This window comes from Pseudopipra pipra, chromosome 3 (assembly GCF_036250125.1).
Source record: "Pseudopipra pipra isolate bDixPip1 chromosome 3, bDixPip1.hap1, whole genome shotgun sequence".
Taxonomy (NCBI): Eukaryota; Metazoa; Chordata; class Aves; order Passeriformes; family Pipridae; genus Pseudopipra; species Pseudopipra pipra.
The window spans coordinates 111,127,661-111,149,302 of record NC_087551.1 but is presented as its reverse complement, the minus strand read 5'-3'; the positions used below and the strand labels follow the sequence as shown (position 1 = coordinate 111,149,302).

Here is a 21,642-nt window from a genome sequence, read left to right as displayed (position 1 = left end):
CTAAAAATGTGGAGTGCTTTGCAGGGTTAGATTCCTTATCTCACAGTAGAGGATATCCGACCTTGAATTCCAGCTCTGCTTATGGCCAGATGCAGATACCTCTAGGACAGCCATTTATTCCTGTTTGGAGATGCCAGCCCTTGTGAATCCAGGGATTTGCATATTGCAGAGTCACTGAGAAGTGAGAGTTGGGATTCTGCATGTGGACAGATACCCGTGGCTGTTTCAGGATGCAAGCTGAAGATTTACAGTTGCAGAGCAGACCATAAAAATTCCTTGTAAATTGCCAAGATATTTTACTTTCATTGTAACATCTATTTAGTCTAACTCTTAATTTATTTTCCTTTTACAACTTCCTACAGAGGTTAGCTGAGCGTCCCATTAGCATTAGACAAAAAAACTCCAACTCTTTAGAATCACTGAGAAATGAAGCACTGTAATTATTTCCTTCTGTTAACAACACAAAAATATGATGGAGGAGATTGTTATCTGGCATAAATCATCATTTACCCACTTTTATCTCATGGGTCAGCCCCAGGCAATGAAATATAATTGCACAGATGAAATGCGTGGCAGACCTGGAGCCTGAAAAAATCTAGTTTTCTCTGAATTATATGAGCACATGGTGTTCAACAGGCATTAGGTCTCTGACTGTGAAACCAGTAATACAAGATAAGAGGTATTAGTATATTCTTATAGTCACATCAGTAAGTGATTGCAAATATTCTACTAGATCATCTCCAGGGATAGGGATGTGTAAATCCATTAGCTTTCATGGAGCAACAGGAGCTAAGACTAGCTGAAGTGTTGTTTCTCTAGGGGAAAGAAATGTGGAGAAGAACAGCAATTTCATTAAGAAGACAGTGTGGGATGCATATAAGTATGAATGGCATCTGGTTTCTGGGGGTTTCTTTTTTTCGACAAACAAACATGTGAAGGAAAGTTTGGACCTTACCAAGTGCAGATACATTTGTTAAAGCCACTTCCTTCATTTAATAACTTTATGTTGGATGTCTTGATATAACTCAGTTTATATGAGCAAATTAGCTACAACAACATAACATAATCATGAGGTAAGTGGGTCTCATAGCCACATCTAACAAAGTATGAGGGGTCATGGCATGAGTTGGCCTCAGAGTTCTGGGTCCAGTCAGCACACGCTCCTCTAAACAGCATCTGGGCAAAGTAGAGGATGTAGCACAGGCCACCAGTCACTTCCAGCAAGCACTAAGGGATTTTGTTCTGGTGAGGAAGCTGGGCTGTATGGACAGGAGTCATGTCACGGCTGTTGGTAAATAGGTTACTAAACACTCTGTGGCCTGTTTTATTTACTACTACAGATGTAGTTAATTCAGCTGGGAACATGTGGATTTAGCCCACTGAACCAACCATCTCCCACTGCTCAGCAGCAGAACCTGACATCATCCGAACAGACCTTAAAATAAAATTAGGAGGGAATGGCAAAATTATTCCACTTCTAAGCACAGAAACTCCCTGGCACATTTGGCAGTGATCATACTCACCAGCGTTATCCTGCTGCTTGGTATTTTTGATGTATGCAGAAAATTTGGAAAAGATATCAATTCCAGCAGTGTTTGATTCCCGGTGCTTAGCAGCCAGCTTGGGGTACCTGAAAAAGCAGAAGCAGTGTGAAGAGTAACGTCTTGCTACCAGCATCATAGGGATGGTTACAAATACAATTTAATAGAAGAAAGACAAAAGCTCCTGTACGAGGAACTGTAATTAACATCATCATTTATCTCAAAACAACAGCTTGGTAAGTCCCTCTTAACAATATCTGTTGGAGAGTTACACAGAGATGGTTTCAAGACAAAGATAATTGTACTTGTGCTTTGTGTTACCACGATCCAAGATACAGTGGCCTTAAATCAGAATGAAGCATAAATTTCCAGAAATTTTGTGTGGGGGAATTTGGCTGCCAAGTCTCTCCATTATGAATGGCAGTCATGTCTAATCCCCTACACCGAAAACGTACCCCAGGATGGAACAGCAAGGCATGTTAGGATCTCCCAGGTGAAGGAACATAAAGATTTCAGTCTCCGAATTGCTTTTTATAGGCAACTGGTGCAAAGGAATATAGCGATTTGAAAGATAAACACAATTAAAGACTTCTACTGACTTCAGTGGTCTTGGAGTAGAGTATAGAAAATTAAAATATCTGATCTCCTGCCTCACGACTATCCTATAGCTGCTGATTCACTTGGAGGTAAAACACTCCATAAGGAACCAAGCCAAATTTCATTGATTCATAGATTCTAAGGTCCAACTCACAAGCCAGCAATTTCTTTTTCCCATTATCCTTGTATGAAGTCCAAAACATTTGACTAACTAAGGCATATCTGGTTAAATCTAAACCTTTCCTTGGTAGCTTTTCATACTGAAAAAATCTGGGCCTTATTTCTAATCTGAATTAGTTTGGTTATAACTTTCAGTCATGGGCTCTTGTCATTTCTCGACTAGAATAATCAGCACTTTTCTGCCTCCAGAGCCTCTCATCCTCTGTAATCAATTCCCCTTCCAAACTTCCTAATACACCGTACAGTTCAGAATCCTCCAGTTTTTCACTGTAAAATGCTTTTCCTGGCACAGATATTTTGTGTGGCAATTCTCAGCATCTCTTCCAAGTTATTTTTAGCTTTGCAAAATGTGGCCACCAGACCCCTACAAAATTTTTCTAATACCAATCTCCTTAATTTTGCATACAAGGACATCCTGAAATGTGTACAGAGAAAACAGTCTGCAGTTATTAGTCACACAAGTAACCTTCACACATGGAAGTCATCTCACTGAAGCCAGCAAGTTTCATAAATAAATATTACTCCTGTAAGTAAAGGTTGTAGGAAGGAGCGCTTTTTAGGAACTCTTCTTAGGACATCTTTCATTTCTAGGAAATGGAATTTTGACTGAAAAAAATCTCAAGTTCTTACTTTGGAGGTGCAAGAGTCTCTTCCAAGAATTCCTCAATCTTGTTAACATCTGTCTTGACTTCTCCATTAAATGTCAGGAAAGGTGGGTGGGTCCCAGGAGCCAGATTGTGCAGGTCAGCTGGCTTTCTGCAGACAGAGAAAAAAAGTCACGAAATCACTAATCTTTACAATCAAGTAGTTGCACAGATATTTATAGTTCCTAGAAAATCAGTCTTTTTTTTTTTTTCTGTAATTTGTGGTTGGAAGACTCTGAAAGTACCCCAAGCGCCCTGTTTAATATTAAAACATTCCACAAGTGAAAAAAACCCGACAACCAAACCTGAATCCCAACTATTTTGTTGCACCACAGGCTCTCTAGGTTAGATACAAATCTGATTGAACTTGGTGGTGCCTTTGTGTAGGACAAACATTGGATCATTTCACTATTTCAGTTAAACTGAACAGCTTTTACCTTTTCAGATCAACAGTGGTGACGTTGAACACAACTCCTTTGAGCCACAGGATCATGAAGAGACGCTGGGAGAATGGGCAGTTCCCAATGCTTTCTCCATCTATACCAGCCTGAGGGATGGAAAGGAAAGAAAAATGGATTTCAGACTTGTTAGTCATTTACCTCCCTCAAGATGGAAAACAGGATGTCGCAAGAAAAATAACCAGTTTAAAAATAACCAGCAGTGCCTGTTATTTAATATCGTTTATCATCAACACGAGCATGGAGTTATTGCAGAATTCAGTCTTTGTCAGGAGCTCGAGAATGCAACATGGAGCCTCTCCTGAGGGCAGCTCTGGGTAAGGAGATGTGTCCTTTGCTGATGGCAAGCAACATCCAGGATGTTCTCTCAGTTACTCTCATCCCTACAGGAATTCCAGCTTCATGAAAAGGACAGAAAAACTCAGGACAGGTTTTCTGCTCAATTAAAGTCTGCAGATTATATCAGCTTAATATCTGCTTCACTGTCTTACTATCTAAAATGTGTACTTTATATTTAAACCCAAATCCTGTGGAAATTGACTAATTCTTCTTCACATCCAGCAAAGCAACCTCAAACACAAACAACCAGATGCAGACACAAATCTCCATCTGAATCCTTCTGAGGTTCAAGGCAGATTTCAGCCACCACATTCAGTCTGTTCCTATCTCTAGTACCTAATGAATTGCCTACGAACCACTACAAACCAATAAAAAACTGCTAGTGTTAGCATTGAGGAAACAGCCTATTTTTTCCTCTAAAAATTTATGGTCCTTAGCCATGCAAATTCTGACTTTGAGCCATGGAGGGATACAAATAACACCAGCCGAACCGAGCCAAAGCTGCGTCCAAGGACAACATCCTTCTACAATAATTATGCTTGTGGCCAAAGCTTTCAGGACGACAATGGTTTTGATAGATTTCCATTTTAATTTGTGGTACCATTGTGTTTAAAAGATTCTTATAATCCTGGTGAAGCAACCAACCTTCTGTTGTTGACCCACATGGGTTGCATAACTGTATTTTATACACACAGTGTGTGTCCAAAAATGGCTGATGAAAGAGCTAAACAAATAAATGCCCTCTTCCTTTGGAGACAATATTATATTACTCTGTTGGCTCTCATAAATTTTATCTTATTAATATTCAAGCTGTGAGGTAGCATTTCTCTGTCTTAAAGAAAGAATCACTTCTAATTATTGCAGCTCTGTGAAACATCCACAGCACAATTAGAAATATTTTGAGATTAGAAACGTCCAGCTGCTACAAATTCAGGCCTTGCCTGTGAAATGACATTTCTTGTCGCCAGACTATGGAGAGAGTAGAGATTGAAGGCTTGGAGACAACCTGCCATAAAGTTTAGGGCTATGTAATGAATTTTGCTCTGAATTCAGATTCGGTTTCAAACACTCAGAACTCTAGAGGTATTTGGATATAGAGGTATTTGGGTGAACAGTTTGGCTGCAGTTTGACTTGAAACTATGGATCTGCAATATGTCTGGCACAGGGCATATGCGAGAATCAGCAAACGACGTGGGTGAAAGCGTGGCAGGGCATGAGGATGGGAAGATGCATTTTCCTATCTACCTGAGGTGTGAGTAGCCCGGTTCTACAAAATTTTATAAGTTAAATAGTTAGCACTGTTCTGCAAATTTCACAGCAACAGCAACAATGTCACCATGGGAATACCAGGCACCACCAGGCGTGCCATAATTACTGCAAAGTCACAGTTGCTGATTAAACCATTGCCAAGAAGTTTTAATTTCTTACCCTTCCTCAAAAGAGGTAAATGCTATGGGAGAAACAGTGATACGACACCAGACTTCCCCTTGGCTTTTTCACCATCCTAATCATAATTGCATCCTTCATAATGGAGCTGGATAACTGAGTCTGCAAAGAATATGTTATAAACTAGAATTTGAAGAAAAACAGATCAATGAATCAATTAGAGGGTGAGAGAGTGCAGGCAGGAGGGCTGATTCTCATCTTACCTCCTCTGGAATTACTTTGGCTTATAAATTCATTGATTCTGTTTTTTCTTCACCTGACTGCCTTCATAGTAAGTGCAAAACCCTGGTTTGCCAAGTTCTGCAAATACCTTGAGAGCAAAGGGGTCTTGTCTCACAGTGATATGCAAAGCTCCAGCTCTCCTGCAAGTCTCCATCCCGCACGGAGACAATCCCCTGCCTGGCGTCATCACCCACTTCTTGTGCTGCAAGCAACAATTTCATCTTTTTTAGGAAAGAGACTCAGGAACATCATTTCCCTGCTCTCTCCAACTTCATATTTTCATGCAAAGGTTAAGGGTTACCCGGATCTGCATTTTTTTAAACATTCTCTGTCCTTCGAGGAAATGGTGGAAAACCCTCTAAATACCAGAGGACTAAAGGGGGGACAGAGCAGCTGAATTACAAGGAAGAAACAGAAGTGATGGGTCATTTGAGGCTAAGGGATGCAAAAGTCATTGGGGAAAGGAGAAAGATGTGAAATCTGGAAGACATAAGATTCACTTGGTGATCAAAAATAAAATTAATTGTGTAGGTCAAATGAGGCCTCTAGTATCTTCCCAACACTTCCAAAGGAGTGGGAAACATTAATTGCTAGAGACATACTGGGAATAGGCAGAGGAAATTCCAGAAACAAAAGATAAACTAAAGAAAAAGTACGGCATGATCTCTGTTCAAAGCTCCTGGATCTGGAAGCCAGGCTTATGATTTGGGTGGGGAGTGACTCATGGTTTTTGATCTCATGTGACTGGCATAACTGAAAACGCTACCACAAATCACAAGGCAAACTGGTGACAGAGGAGGGAACAGAATCAAAATCTCCCCAGCAACACAATTTATCCATTAAATTCAGCTATTTTTCTGCAGAAATTATAGGCAAGGCTCTGTCGGTTTTGTGAATCTTTTGTCATTGCTTCTAACAGCAGTCAGTAATTCAATGTTCAGTACTCAGAAAGAGCAAAACCTTAGCAGGTAATAACTTCAAAGGCTTATCAGAGTGTTGTGAGATCCTTTATGAAGTCTATTAACTACCAGGAGGAGATGAGAAAGAAGAGAGAACTTCCCAGGCTTAGCCACTCTTCAAAGAAAAACAGCTTTCTTAAATCACCCCAGTAGTGCCTAAATACAAATCTATTATGTATCTGTCCAAGGGTAAGGGCTCAGAAAGGCAGGAATTAAATAATATCTTAATCAAGATCAAGAACTCAAACAGTGGATGGAAAGAAAAGAGCAAATAATTGACAAGCTGGAGAACCACCATTTATTCCTGCTGCTGTTCAAAAATGAGCACAAAAGCTTCTCTGAAGCACAGTGAAAGTGATGAACCATTTACAAAAAGGAGCAAGTTGATTATATATGCACTCTCCCTACCAGCAATGTCAGATATTTCTGATATAATGATTGCAACTAGGGACAGTTCTGGCAAATCTGATGTAATGATTGCAGCTAGGGATGGACTTGAGGCTTTGTGGACATGGATAAAGGAGATAGAGTTGTTAAAGTGAACTATAAGCTTCACAGCTGTGAAAGGCTTCAGAGCCTCCTTCTCCCAGTGGAGAAGAACCTTACCTGAAAAGGCAAATTTCCAGAGTGACTGTGGAAAATAGATTTGAGGATTTGCTGGGTGAGACTCTTTGGCCAATGCTCATCCCACTGCAGTTTAACTGAGATGTCTAAGGGAAGGTCTTCTGAGCAGGTAAGGTCAAGATGCACATCTGAAAGATAATTGTGGCCACCTTTCACTTCAACTGAACCACTGAGTATCTGATTTTGGTGGGATGAATGTGGACCACAGCAAAAAAAGCCTGGAGTTTGCAGAGACAGAATTTCGAGACAATTATTTTGCTCTATCTTGGAAACATCACCTTCTGCTCCCATTTCTTCCTACAAGCTTACTTTTATTAGGTTACTTACTAAAAAAGTATGCTTTTCTACTTAATCTCCAGCTGTTTAGGTCCTTCACACCAACTGATGCAAGGTCCTGCCCTGGAACTTGGTATAATCACATCAAGAAAAGCCCACTGTCATACCAGCTGCTTGCCTCTGTCTGAGTAATGGCAAGAATGAACAAGATGTTCTCCTTTATTAATTATAAGGCACTCCTCCTTAAATAGTTCAGCTATTTTTAATGGATTAATTAAACCTTAAAGACAGTTGTGTGCACAAGTGGGGGCTGTAGAGACACATTATCAATTAACATAATCAAGGAGGTTTCGGGAGGGAGAAAAAACGGTCTCGGTGATTTTATGAGCTTGTGTCAAGTGTTTTTGTAGAGCTGTGGGAGTATCGAGAGACTCCAACCACTGCACAGCACAGCTCAATGATGTGAACAGGGAGCTCTTCTCAAGTTCAAGATAATACTTTGCTACAAATGAAACAACTGGAATAAACTTCCTCACATATTCCAAAAATAATCCAACTGGTACATGCACAAGGACTGCAATGCACACAGACAACCGTATATTATTTTAATAACCTTAAGGGAGAAAAAAAGGGCAAGTTTCACTTACTCCCAAAATATAGAACTTTAAAGAAATACACCGTCATTAATAATGACTAAGCATCTATCTTAAAAATGGCAGTGCTGGCAAGAGTTGCATATCACAGAGCACTGTGTTTTTTCCAGGCAAATAATATATTTGTTTTTTTCTATCCTCCTCCTTTGATTTTTCACTGCATTGAGGCCACTCTGCATGTGGTCCAGGGGTCTGTAAGACTCTGGGGTAAAGCAGGGAGACACTTTTGATGACACTAAAACACATTTCTTTTTCAAAAGAATTTTAACAAGTTAACAAAAGCAGTCAGGCTAATTCACCTCAATGTTTCCCAGTAAGGATTAAGGAGGGATTTGATTTCATCATCCCTACAATCAAAATTGAGACTCACATTACACATGGTTACACCCTCTCTGTTTTAAAATTGGGAACGCTCCTGCCTTTTGACACTTACTCCCCTTACGCTCAGAACCCAAAGGGGAAGTGAAAATCCTATTCGAAATGCAGAGTAGGCCAGGAAATATCCTATTTATTGTGCCATTAAGAGAAAAAAAAATCTGTCTTAGTAATTATACCACACACACAATAGCACAAATCTCCATTGTAGGGAAAAATCATTGGTTGCAACATGAGATCAGACATGCCAAGGTATTGCTTTAGTAAGGATCATTTCTTTCCAGTTTCTCGTCTTTTTTTTTTTTTTTTCCCAACTTCTCATCCAAATGTAAAAGCCAGTGAGTAATTTGGAGTGCCACCAACGGAGAGGCAAGCTAAGAAGTGCACATTCATAGAGCAGCACTGGTAGGTCTCAAGTTAGAAGTAAATCTTGTTGCACAAGCCCTGTGTATCACAGGACACTCTTGTTGACTGTGGCTCTGGTTCAGGAAAAGCATTTAAGCATGTGCTGAAATACATCCCAATTCAGAGGAAGTATATGCTTGACGTTAAGCGTGTTCTTAAGTCCTGATGATTTCAACAGACTTAAGCACATACTTAAGTGCTTTCCTGAACAAGGGCCTATAACAACAATAATAAATTCGCTGTGCAGCATTTTAACTTTATTAAGCTTTTTTCCAAGATTTTATTTTGCTAGGAGAAGCTCCTCCTCCTTCCAAAGCAGGGTAAGACAGAACAGGAATATATTCCTGAGGACACACACGCAGAAATAGACTATGTGCATATATGTCAAATAAAAATAGAGCATTTGCCTGGAAGACTGTCAGGATAGTGACAAAACAAAAAGGAAGTGGTGAAACTCTTTAGCCAGCTCCCCAAAAGCCAGCCAAAATGTTGTCCAAATTTGGCATTACATACATGCACATATTATAGATGCACATAAGCTTAACTTGGTCTGCGCTGCCGGCCAATTTGAGGGGAGCTGGCTTGTTCCACTGGGTTCAGACAAGCTGGGCAGCACGTCAGCAGAGCTGAGGATCTCCAAGGAGCTGTCACTGCACTTCTCAGATCTCTGCATTTTTGTGAGAGATGTGTTTGCACTCCTGAGACATTCAGGATTTTCAGAGGATGGAAGTGCAGGTTGGAGACCCAGTGGACAGGACAAACCTATCTTTAGGTTTGGTGAGTCATGATTTTCCAACTTTTTTATTCACATGAATGGCAGCATGGGCAGGAAGGAATCAGTCATACAAGTCAGCTTCTTCCCAGGGATCTTTTCATTACAGCTTAGGATACTCACAATTAAAGATCAGAGTCAACTTCCACATCAGCTAAGGTACTGGTAGCAGAACAGCTGCACTCACAGTGATCAACCTGCACAAAAAGGTCTCGGTTTCCTCAAGGGCTTTGTTAGATTCACTGGCCACTGCATATGTTCTGCATGAAACATGTTTTGCTTTGAAATAAATTTTGAGATGCCCTAGAATTCCAATAATTCAGGTTCAATGTAGATGTAGAAAACTACAGACTAAACACAGGCGTATAGTCTCATCACAGAATTACAGAATGGTTTGTTTGGGTTGGAAAGCACCTAAAAGATCACCCCATTCCAACCTTCTGCCATGGGCAGGGACACCTTCCACTAGACCAGGTTGCTCCAAGCCCCATCCAACCTGGCCTTGGACACTTCCAGGGATGGGGCATCCACAGCTTCTCTGGGCAACCCATTCCAGTGCCTCACCACTCTCCTAGTAAAGAATTTCTTCCATATATCTAACCTGCATTTCTTTCAGTTTGAACCCACCATGTGAAAATGGTTCTATGCTATTCCATCACCTCTTCTTTCTTCAAAGAACTAAAGGTCAATGATTTGACAAATATCAACAGAGTAGAGAAGCATAGAGTGGTCTGACACCTTAGGTCAAGCAATTATTTTGTTCTCATTTATATTTATAGATCCCTTACTTATCTTTGCATATGGTTAACTTAATGAGGAAATATTATTAGATAATTAAAGGTAGTGGGAACTACAATGACACTTCCTACACCAACATATATGTATATATATGAATTAAGGCTGGGACAAATTTTTTTTTCCAGGAGACCATATTCCAGCATGCTCTGCCATGCTGTGAAAAATTTCTGCACATCAAGACTGACTTTCACATGGTGGTGTATAAGGGAAAAGTCTCCAGAAGAGTGAAAGTCATTTAGTAACATCAGCAGTATTGTATAAAGAAATCACATAGAATATGTATTTAATTTACATTATTTTAATGTCAGCAAAATATGAGCTAAAAGGATGGGTGGCAAATGCTGGCTGACATTTCCAAAGTGGCTAGCAGCTTTAGGTCCTGTGAGACAATTTGAAAGCAGCTGACTTCTCACAAGTATCAATTCTCTACACTTGGAAAATCAGGCCACAAGCCACCCAGAATGAAAAGCTGCTTTTAAAAGCCTTAGTAAGAAGGGAGTATCACTGTGAGCAACTAGACAAAAAATTAAGAGTGTTCTAAAAGAAAATCTCTACTGGAAGAATATTCTTCGAGGAGCTCACTCAGAATTTGACAAATACCTGGAGATGTGCAGTGGCTCTGGCCATACCACCTTGGAAACAGGCCTGGAGTTGTGGTCTTTGGCCGCCCCCCTGAGGGTAGGTGCTGGGACCACACAAAGACATAAGAACATGGGGTCCCAACGTGCAGCTCAGCAGGGCTCCCAGGGCTCCTGGCTGCCCAGCAGCCCACTCACCAGCCAAAATTTCCTTTTAAAACTACTGAGACTGTTTCAGTTTCCCTCCTCACTGAAAACCCACCACAGCTTTGGTTCAACAACGTTGTGAATGTTTCAAAATGTTTTTTTGAGACTTAGAGAAATTTAGAGCAAAATCTTGACATTCTTCAAAACCCAAAATTGCCATTCTCATCACAGCTCTTGACAGCACATGTTCACAAAGCTCATGTGCTTCCAGACACAGTGGACTGAAAGTACAGGTGTTTCTTTCTTGGCTTGACATAAAAATAACAATCATCCTTTACACTTCTTCCTAAGCCTTTTCCAATCTAATAAAGCAATTCTGCTCCTATCACTCACCAGTATCATGGCACAGGATCCTGGGTACCCACGATAGCCACTGGACGTAACCTCAGAGAACAGTTTTTAAAAGCCTTGATTTTTGGTGACCCATCAATAATTCACTGAGACACCACAGGAACAAGAAAAGAACTTAAGAAATGTCAGATATATAAGCTTAACACATAGATAGATACTTGAATAAATGACTAAACCACAACTCACAAGCACACATGGAAATCTAAAGTTGGTAAGAAAAGACAATATGGATTTTTCAGGAACAAATGACATTAATTAAGCTAAGCAAATTTAGTTGTCTGTCAGGGTTGCCAGCACTGCAGGTAGAAAGGAAGCAGCAGGTACCTGGAAGCTGACCTCTGTAAGGTTTCCAACGTCACCTCCAGATCGTATTTTATTAAACAAAGTAAGGAAATGGGACCTGTATGAAATTACTGCAAAGTGCTTGCATAGGTGGTTGAAAAATATTTATGAAGTGGTAATAATAAAGTTTTCTGCTACTCTACAAATACAACAAATAGAGGTACCATAAAGGCCTATGACAAGATGAGTCATATTTAATGTTTCCATTAGCAAAATGGGGGAAGGAACAGATAAAACCTTGCAAAATTTCCTGACAACAACAAGCACAGAGAGGTTATCAGTATTTCCCAGGAGAGGAGCAGACTTCAAAGTGATGCTAAGAAGTTGGAACAAAGTGTCTGAAGTCACTTAAATGAAATTCAGGGAAATTAACCTCAAGGTGTAAGATGTGAGAAGAACAAAATGTGATATACAAATGCTGGATGGGGAATAGCTGGTGAGGCTGCGGGGGCGAAGTGAAAGAGGTTTTACGTAAATCACAAACAATAGGAATCATCAGCATGTGCATCTACAGGCAACAGCAACAGGATAATGTGATGTACATGCAATGTTCTACCACGACATAACAGTTCTCAAGCATGTATAAGACTGTTTCACAAAGAGGATGATTTTCCATTGTTGTTCATGACCACAGAGGATGGGATTAAGTATTTTGCTTAATTTGCAACAATAAAGCTTTGGGGGGGGGGGAAATCCAGTGTAATTATAGGACTAATGAAACACAAAGCAGGCTTTCTAAGGAGGTTGTGTAATCTCCATTTAGTGGAGGCTTTGAAGAAATCAAAAGAAGTTGGTCAGATTGGTCTCGATTTATTTCATCCTGCTGCAGAGTGGAGAGGGGGCATAGGATGTTTCAAAAATCCTTTCTATACAGTCTATATTAGTGACTCTGACAATAAAGCTGTTCTTGCTGTCAGTGCTGGATGCTTGGTGGCACAGATTTTTGCTTCTCTCTGACCTGCACAGGATGAAGTCTGGCCCCAGTGAAATCAATGGCAATTTTGCCCATTTGACAGGACCAGAATTTCACTCAGAGTTTTCATGGCCACGGGGGACCAACATAATAATCTTTCCTGACCTTTTGTGTCATACAAACATAGATTTCGCTCAGCCTGTAGCCAACATCTTGTTCCTGAACTAGAACATGCATTTTGGAAGGTTTTTCAGGAGAGGCACATGCCTGACATAGAGTGGTAGTAAAATCCCCTCTAGCGTTGCCTGCTTGCATTGCAGGGAGAAGCTCAACCAGCAACAGCCCACTTGTGGAGTTTTCCTAAAGCTGCCTAACTTGTCACATTACATATATATGCAATCTTTTTTTCTTATCTATCAGTTGCATTTATGCATCTGGGTTTAAGTTCTGGAAGGAACCTTAGTCACAGGATTTGGGGAGGCAGGACACAGCAGCACTCAGAAAATCATTCCATTTTTAGTAAAAGTCAATAGAGATGCTGAAGCATCAGCTACTGCTTGGTTGTTTTGGATACAACAGTGTATCTCATAGGAAGAGATACATCCTCTTTGTAAGACCAGTTAACTTAGAATCATAGAATGGTTTGGGCTGGAAGGAACCTCAAAGACCACCTCGTTCCAACCCCCTGCCATGGGCAGGAACACCTTCCACTAGACTAGGTTGCTCCAAACCCTGTCCAACCTGGCCTTGAACACTTCCAGGGATGGGGCAGCCACAGCTTGTCTGGGCAACCTGTGCCAGGGGCTCACCACCCTCACAGTAAAAAATTTCTTCCTAATATCTAACCTAAACCTACACTCTTTCCATTTGAAGCCAATTCCTCCTTGTCCTGTCACTCCAGGCCCTTGTAAATAGTCTTTCTCCATCTTCCTTGTAGGCTCCCTTCAGGTACTGGAAGAATCTTATCCTGCAAGATATTGATACTGGGTGGCTATTCATGCTCTGTATATACATAATGCAGCTCCTACATTTTGGAAACCTATGCCTATAGGGTCATATTATAGCTTTGGTCTTTTGGTGCCACACCTATTAGTTTATTACATTTTAATATAATAGGTGGTATGTGTCCCATCCCTGGAAACATCCAAGGCCAGGACGGACAAGGCTCTCAGCAATCTGATCTAATTGAAGATGTCTCTGCTCACTGCAGGGGGGTCTGACAAGATGACCTTTAAAAGGTCCCTTCTAACTCAAAATATTCTATGATAATATACCTGATCTAATTCCAGAGCAGTTAATATTCACACAAAATATTCCCACTGATGATAAATATTCCACTGAATTCAGTGAGAGCAGAGTCATACTTTGGATTCACTGGTTTCTTTCTAATAAGTGATTTAAAACACAAGTGGTTTTATGCGCTCTCAAGAAAGAAATTAGGAATTACTCTTATTTAGCTATTCAAAAAGTACCAATTTTAATAGTTTCAAATATTGATGATTCTATATCCTCAGAGCTAATTAGATACATAAAAAAACCATTACCCCAGGAAAGCTGCAGAAAATACAATGAGACAGATCACTGTCAGAAGGTGTCACAGGCAATGCAAATTATAACCAAATTATTCCTGTTTCTAGTAGAGATCAGGTGCAAATACAGGAGTCATTTCTCCAAAGCAAGCTCTGTGCAGAGCTCCCATTACAGTACCAGAATCCTGAATGCAGGTTTTTTTGTAAGAATTCAATCTGTGCACATCTGGAATTTGCATTTAACAGTCTGTTAAAAATCTATGAGCCAGGGATTTTTGACCAGGGTAATCTGGTCATATGGTATATTCTGGAAATGTTGGGGAATTGCAGCCAAATTTCCATGCCTCTAAGCAGCGTATCAGACTAACAAATAATAACAGCAGCCAGGTGCTGAAAGTTAATGCTGAACCCGAAATCAGATCCAGGGCTGAATTATTTATTGAAATTCCATTACTTCATTTGCACTATTAGAAGACAGAGTCACTTGCAGTCACTGCAAATAAAGGTCTGGATGGTGGGGTGTTGCTGATAAGGGCATTTACCACATCAGCTGACCCCAGCACAGGCCATAATCTGCCCTTGAGGGTCTCATTTTGTATCTTATTTAACATCACAGAAATACTGTTCATCAGTGATCTAAGGCCACTGGACTAAAAGAGCAATTGGTAGCCCTCAGGAGGTGTCCCACAGTGGGCAGGACTGGGCCTTTCTATCTCCTTTTGCATCTCCAAAGTTCAAGGTGCTGCAGAGGGTACAGGAGAAGCTCCATCCTGAGATGTGATGAATGTTTATGACTTTCACCAAAAGCAGATCAAGTTACTTTGCAAGGAGCAGCACATCCCAGGCTCAAACTAGCCTTTGATGTTTGCATCTTGGTGTGACTTCTCAGTGCAACCCACAATACCTCCAATAAACTATTTACCAATACAATACTACCAGCATTTGGACCAAGAATTACTGCTGTGAAAATACAAATGCAGTATAAACAAATTTTCCGGTTTCCAGACACTCACAGAGAAATAATTACAGAGTTTAGTCATTAGACAATATTTTTTCTCCTTTAATATTTTCTTACCTGCCAGAATTGCTGTATTTGTTCATCTGATCATCTACACTTACAGTCATATTTAGCCATTCAAGGGGTGTTACACTACAAGGCAGTCTTTTCTGTTAGCCATCTACAAAAGAGGGGGATGCGACTCTCTCTGACTATTTCATTAAACAAGAAACAGAGAAAGTTCCCAGTTTGTAAATTTAAGTACCTGCAATGAAAGCAAGAGTCTGATACACATAACCAGCAAGCAATTGTTTCTTGAGACTCACCTAAAAGCAAAACAATTTGTGTGTTCAATAGCAAATGCTCAAGAAAACAAACAGTGATGCCTTCCAAAAGCTACTGAGAAATTCTGAATAAATGTGTATAATAGTAGCAGCATAATTTACAAATATTTTACAGTACAGACTTGTGACATTAATGTATCATAAATGTTGTAAGTAGAAAAAATAGTTGGATCAGTGAGTTGAGTTTGGATCACATTTCTTGTTTACTCAGCATCCTAGTGCAGAATGATTTCTTAAATCCCTGTGTCTGTACTGTTTGGGTCCATTTGAAATGCTCCAGTGATGTGACTTTACAAACTTCCCATAGGAAATGGTTTTGACAACTTTCTCTGAACACATTTTAACCTGATACCTAGACTGAATTTCCTCTAATTTTATTTTATTCTACTATCCAGCATTAAAAAAAAAAAAAAAAACACAAACACCTTAACTGCCTTTAACTCAATTCTATTCATTAAAATAATTCATACTTTTCATCCCTTTATAGAAAATCTTACTTAACTATGCCATTGCACTTTCCCCTGCACCTCTTCACCTCTTATGGCCCTCTTGTTCCTGGGATCCTTGACCATGCCATCTATTCTCAATATCATCTGTTCCACAGGAAAACATTCACTTAATCATCATTGAAATTTGTTACTACAGTTTAGTCCGAACACTCAGATTTGGGCTGATAGATCTGGATTTTGGGCTGTGAGAGGAGCACCTGGTACTTCCTATGCCACAATTCCAACACAGACACATTCCAGAATGCCACTGGAACTCCATACACCAAGCACCCATTGAATAAAACTTATTGGAACATCCAGGTTAATGAGGTAATTGAGAAACTAGCATTTGGCAAAGAAATTTCTGAACATTTTTTATACATTTGTGTACAGTTAGGCTCAATTTCCTCAAGTACCTGAATAGGCTCTGAAGAATTAGCTATTTTTTCATCTTTACTTACAATTCTCTCTAAAATGGAGGGTGTTTTTTTCTATTACTGTGAAATGTCAAGTACACAGGTGGTTCTTGAAAAATAAAAAATACAGAGAAGTCCTATAATTTAACACTTCCACTGATAAGCTAAGCATCTGTTAGTACAAAATCCCTCTTTCTGAAAGCATGGCACAACTGGCATTACTACTTAGTGCACCCAGTCTCAAAGACCTTGAATATGGCTTTAAATAAATGTTAAATAAACATTAAAATAATTTTTTTAATAAATTAAAAAATCAGTAATCCTTGGTGCCCAGAGTGGAAGAGATGTCCAGAGGCTAATTATAAAAAGCTCTTTTGCCCATGGGACATGCAGCAAGGTGCTGTCACGTGCAGATGGGGCTGGGAGGGGTGGCCAAGGTCAGGGGAGAGAGGCACTTCCTTCCCCTGGAAAAGAAAATCAGTGTTTCAAGGTTTGTTGCTTTGTCAGGGCAGTGGGACTGCACCTCCCCTAAGTTCCCGTCCTGGTCACATTCTTTCCTGGCTCTCCAAGGTTGGACCTGAGTAGCTGCCTACAGTCAGCATTTTTAACATTATTAGTATTATTCTAGTTGAATACCTCCTTTGAGATAAAAATTGAATCATGAGGCCATTGAGCAGAGATTGTGCTCAGCCCAGTAGGAGAACAAGGTGTTCCTGCAGAACATAGAACATATCATAGGGCTGATGGTTTCAGTGTACCAGGATGGGCAGGAGGATATTCCCAAATCTGAAACAAGTCTTCCTGCCTTTATTACAGCCTGAATAGTGAGAAGTAAGACTTATGGGGTGTTTTAGAAAAATATGTAATTGGAGATGTTCTAACCCCAAAAGATTACATTCACGTACTCTGAGAAGGTCCTTGTGGCTCCATCTCTGAGCAGGGTGAGCACTCAGTGCTTAATGCAGAGAAAACAAGAGATCATTTTTGAACCTCAAAAAAGACACAGCTCCAGGACTGGATCTAGAGCTTAACAGGGGGACTCAGAAATATTGACTTGAAAGAGAAAATAAAACCAAATATCCAAAATTAGAGCATGTCAGAATGAAAAAGAGCAACTCAGTAATTGAAGGCAAAATAGAATTCCTTGTCAAACTGCATGAGTGAGCTAACACTCAAAGATGAAAAGAGAATTCAAATTATCCAAACACTAACTGAAGACTGAAAATAAGCTTAACAATTAAGGACTTTGGTGCATTGGATCCTCTTGGCATGTCCTGAACACTTAAAAGAACCGAGCACACAAAAAAACCTAAAGCTACCATTCTGAGAGAACCTAGAACCTGCAAGACTATTCCATGATTCAACCCCTCTTCATCCAGGAACAGCTTTTTAAAAAATACTATGAATAAAATAAACAAACAAAACAGGTCTCCAGTCACACACTGAATCAGCAGCAATGGCTCATCACAAAACACAGGGCAGCGAAAGAAAATAATTTCCTCCCATGATATGCACTCGTATCTGTTTGAAGTTGCCCATTCAGCAGCTAAAAGCAAAAGGAAAGCAGTAACACAAAGTGCCTGTTGACACACACAAATTGAATCACAATCTAGAAAAACACCAGCAACAATAGCGATGATCCATCGGGGCCAGTTTCTCTGATTTCCACTTGTTTGGGACAATACACAGGTACAGACTTGCACCAGCACACAAAATGACAGCTCTGTGCAGGATGTTTATTTGGATGTTAAAATGTCACAGGGAGGACAAGCTTGGCAATTCATACAGAGAAGCACCTGCCCAATCTGAAAATTAATTCCATATTTTGTGAGGAGTTAAACCACAACACTTGAGTAGTTTTTACAGTCTATGTCAAGAGAAAAGAACGGATGCAATTTTAGCTGGATAAGCTACTGGGCTACACAAATATGAAAATGAATACTGATGCAAGTGTTTCACAGGGAATGAAGCCAAGGCATAGGGACATGGTATGACTTAGACACTGACAGACAGAAAAGGAATTTGGCTCTCATATCTCCCAGTTTAGCTCTTCCTTCATCTCATCTTCAAGGTCTGACCTGTACTGACACAGCACTCATCTGCTCAGCCTTTGGAGGCCTTTCCAAAGTCTGGCCCTCGCAAACCCAGACATGATAAATATATAAGATAAGCAATAACATATTTAACTGCCACCTGAATTTATCACATCTCATTATCACACCCAGGACATGTAAGCAGCCTCTTAGCATCATTTATATCTGACTGGCCTCAACCAAATTTGTGCTGTCTTTCAGAGACACAGAAATCAAAGCCTCCCTTTGTGCTTGAACCAAACCCTGTTCTGGTTTGCCAAGATCTCCTCCATCGCAACCCCTTCCTGGTTTGTAGATTTTGTGGCTTGCTTATTCCTTTACTGTCCTTAACTGTGTGTGTTTGTTACAGCATTATCTAGTCTTGATCTGAATCAGAGGCAGAAAGGGCATGACTTCTTTGGTGGTTTGTTCCAACAGTTAATCACTCTTAGAATTATTATTAAGTTTAGTCCTAACTTGGCTACATTTGACTTTGAGGTGGTCTAAAAGAAGGTCTCCCTGCCATGGCAGGGGGCTTAGAACTAGATGATCTTTAAGGTTCCTTCCAACCCAAACCATTCTGTGATTCTATGTCTTGTTATACTTGTCATGCACTACATTAAAAAGCCCCCTATAGATACATTTAATATTGTGGTCAAGTGATGTTTGCTCTTTTACTTAAATGAGAAGGACTGCCTTAAGGAGGGCAACCTTAAGTATTTTTACCCCTTAAAATTATTCTTCTCTACATCTTTTCCAATATTGTAACACACACTAGCTCTGCATGTGTTTAAAATGTCCAGCCAAAAGATAATCTAAACCTTGACCCCTCCCTACTAAGAACAATGGCAAAATAAAAAAGTAAAAATGCATAGCTGTGACTAGTCTGATTTATATGTTTATTATTGGAATATTTACTGTCAATTACTAAGCAGGCGTGGCACACGAACACTGAATCAGTCATGCTAAGTGCTGTACAAAACCCAAAAGACACAAGAGCTATGGCTAAAGGGCAGAGCACAGGACTGGAGTGAAATTCTTTCTGGATCTTCTTGCACAAGGCCCCTGCTTCTAAGCTTCTGCACCTCTTAAGTGTTGACCATGACTGCACAGTGCTTCAAAGTTGCTATTTGCTATAAACAGGTATCTGTATTTTTTCATCTCAGGGACTGGGTTTTGCAAAGAGAATCACGTTCAGAGGTGGCTGGCAAAGCATGGAGCAGCCTGCACAGCCTCCTTTGCAGAACTGGGATCTAAGAACACTTACGAGCTATGAGCATCTAAGAAGAGTAGAGATCTTCTATTATCACCCTGTGTTTTACTAACAAGTATTAAAAAAATCCACACTCACAACAAAGGCACAGCTGCTGAACATTTAAAATGGATGCTAAACTATCTTTTCTGAATTATGGACAGTTGCTGAGCTTAGCTGTCAAATGGTTTTTGAGATTGAGCGCACATGGATTAGCTCATCATACTCTGAACTCCACTGCTAGTTTGCAGTAGAACACTCATTGGAGGTGATGAGCCCTTTTCCAAGCAGTAGAGCATTATTATACTTTACTAGCAGCAGAAGTTAGAAAAATTTATATCTTCTTTGGCATCTTCATGATCAAGAAATTGGGAAACTAAAGCCATACCTAAATCAAGCAAACTTCCTCTGTGCATAACCCCATTTAGAGTATCATTAATAGGTTTTAACACCTGAAATACTGGTGAATGGTGAACTGAGCCATGATAATTTTTTTGGTCCAAAGGAAACAAAATATTTGGTCAGAGAAGTTGTAGATGCTCCATCCCTGGAAGTGTTCAAGGCCAGGTTGGATGGGGCTTTGAGTAAACTGGTCTAGTGGAAGGTGTCCTTGCCCATGGCAGGGGGTTGGAATGAGATGGTCTTTAAGCTCCCTTTCAACCCAAACCATTCTATGATTCTAAGAAACGCAAGAGAAACAACAAAAATAGTCAAGAAATGGCTTTTGCAGCCTGACTTATGTAAGGAAGGATAAAAAAATACTATTCCCATATATAATCTTTCCAAGTTTTATGGAATTTAAAGTAAATGATAATCAGCTTTGGTCTTGAATTGTAATGGTCCAATAAAGATATCATGATCTCAGCTCTGGGGGCAAAAGCTGGAATCATTTATTGAACACGTGAGTGCTGTTTAAGGGTCTTGGGGCTTCCATGCTAATGAGGAGGCAGGGTTATTCCAAACAGGGGATTCCACAACCTATTAGCATTTTCAGTAACAGGGGTGACATAAGAGGAAAAATGATTTTACATTTCTCGGATACAGTATTTACATTCTGGGGAAAAAGTTTTGGTATTTCCAGTAAGCAGGGTTACATTGGGGAAGGGTGATCAGCTTTACCTGAAAGAAGGATTTACACAGGGAGGGAGAAAACAATGGGATATCTGATAGCATCATGCAAAGTCTCTCTACATCCTGCTGGGGGAGATCAGGACAATGGATCTTGTGTGGTCTTTTAGATGGTGGTTTTCCCCCAGTTCCTATGGCCCAAGGTTTCCTGTTTAATCCTAGCAGTTCCTTTTCTGTTGGTATTCGAATTTCATACTGCAACACTGAATATTAGGCTTTGAACATTTTACTTACATTTTTGAGTAAGCACATACAGGTGAATGCCATGGGCTTCTGTCATCTGCTCTGCACACATAATTAGTTTTTCAAGAATGAGGATTTAGAAGAGCCAACTGTCACTATCTGAGCAACTTCACCCTTAATACAATGTCCTTATGCCAGAGCATCTATATCAGGAATAGCTTCAGCTCTTACTGTTCTACAGATGCATTAGTAAGTTATTATAATACAGCCCTCCTGAAATGAGTTTCAATTAGTGCATTATCTCAGTTTTACACAGAGTTGCCAATAATACACATAAAGGAGCTATTTTAATACATTTTGGCTATCAGGGACATGGGGAAAAATATTGGAGAAGCACGTGGGCTCCAGATATACAATACTTCTGAGGAGGTACTTGAACCAGGTTACCCTGGGGATCAACATAGAAATCATGGGGATTAGCGGACCGGTATAAATTTATGAATCTGAATGCATGTGAGAACAAGCAGAAAAAGCAGGTAAGTTGATCTTACA

The 21,642-nt window shown here is 40.0% G+C and overlaps 1 protein-coding gene across 3 annotated transcripts in view; it reads right to left on the bottom strand.

Moving 5' to 3' along the window:
• Window positions 1-21,642, bottom strand: part of CLIC5 (chloride intracellular channel 5) — an 82,610-nt gene that overhangs the window by 28,513 nt on the left and 32,455 nt on the right. For all 3 annotated transcript variants that reach the window (XM_064650740.1, XM_064650741.1, XM_064650742.1), the window contains 3 exons: window positions 3,400-3,509; window positions 2,949-3,074; window positions 1,524-1,630 (listed from right to left, as the gene is read on the bottom strand). In XM_064650740.1, the coding sequence (XP_064506810.1) occupies window positions 1,524-1,630; window positions 2,949-3,074; window positions 3,400-3,509 (343 nt within the window). The remainder of the gene's footprint in view (window positions 1-1,523; window positions 1,631-2,948; window positions 3,075-3,399; window positions 3,510-21,642) is intronic.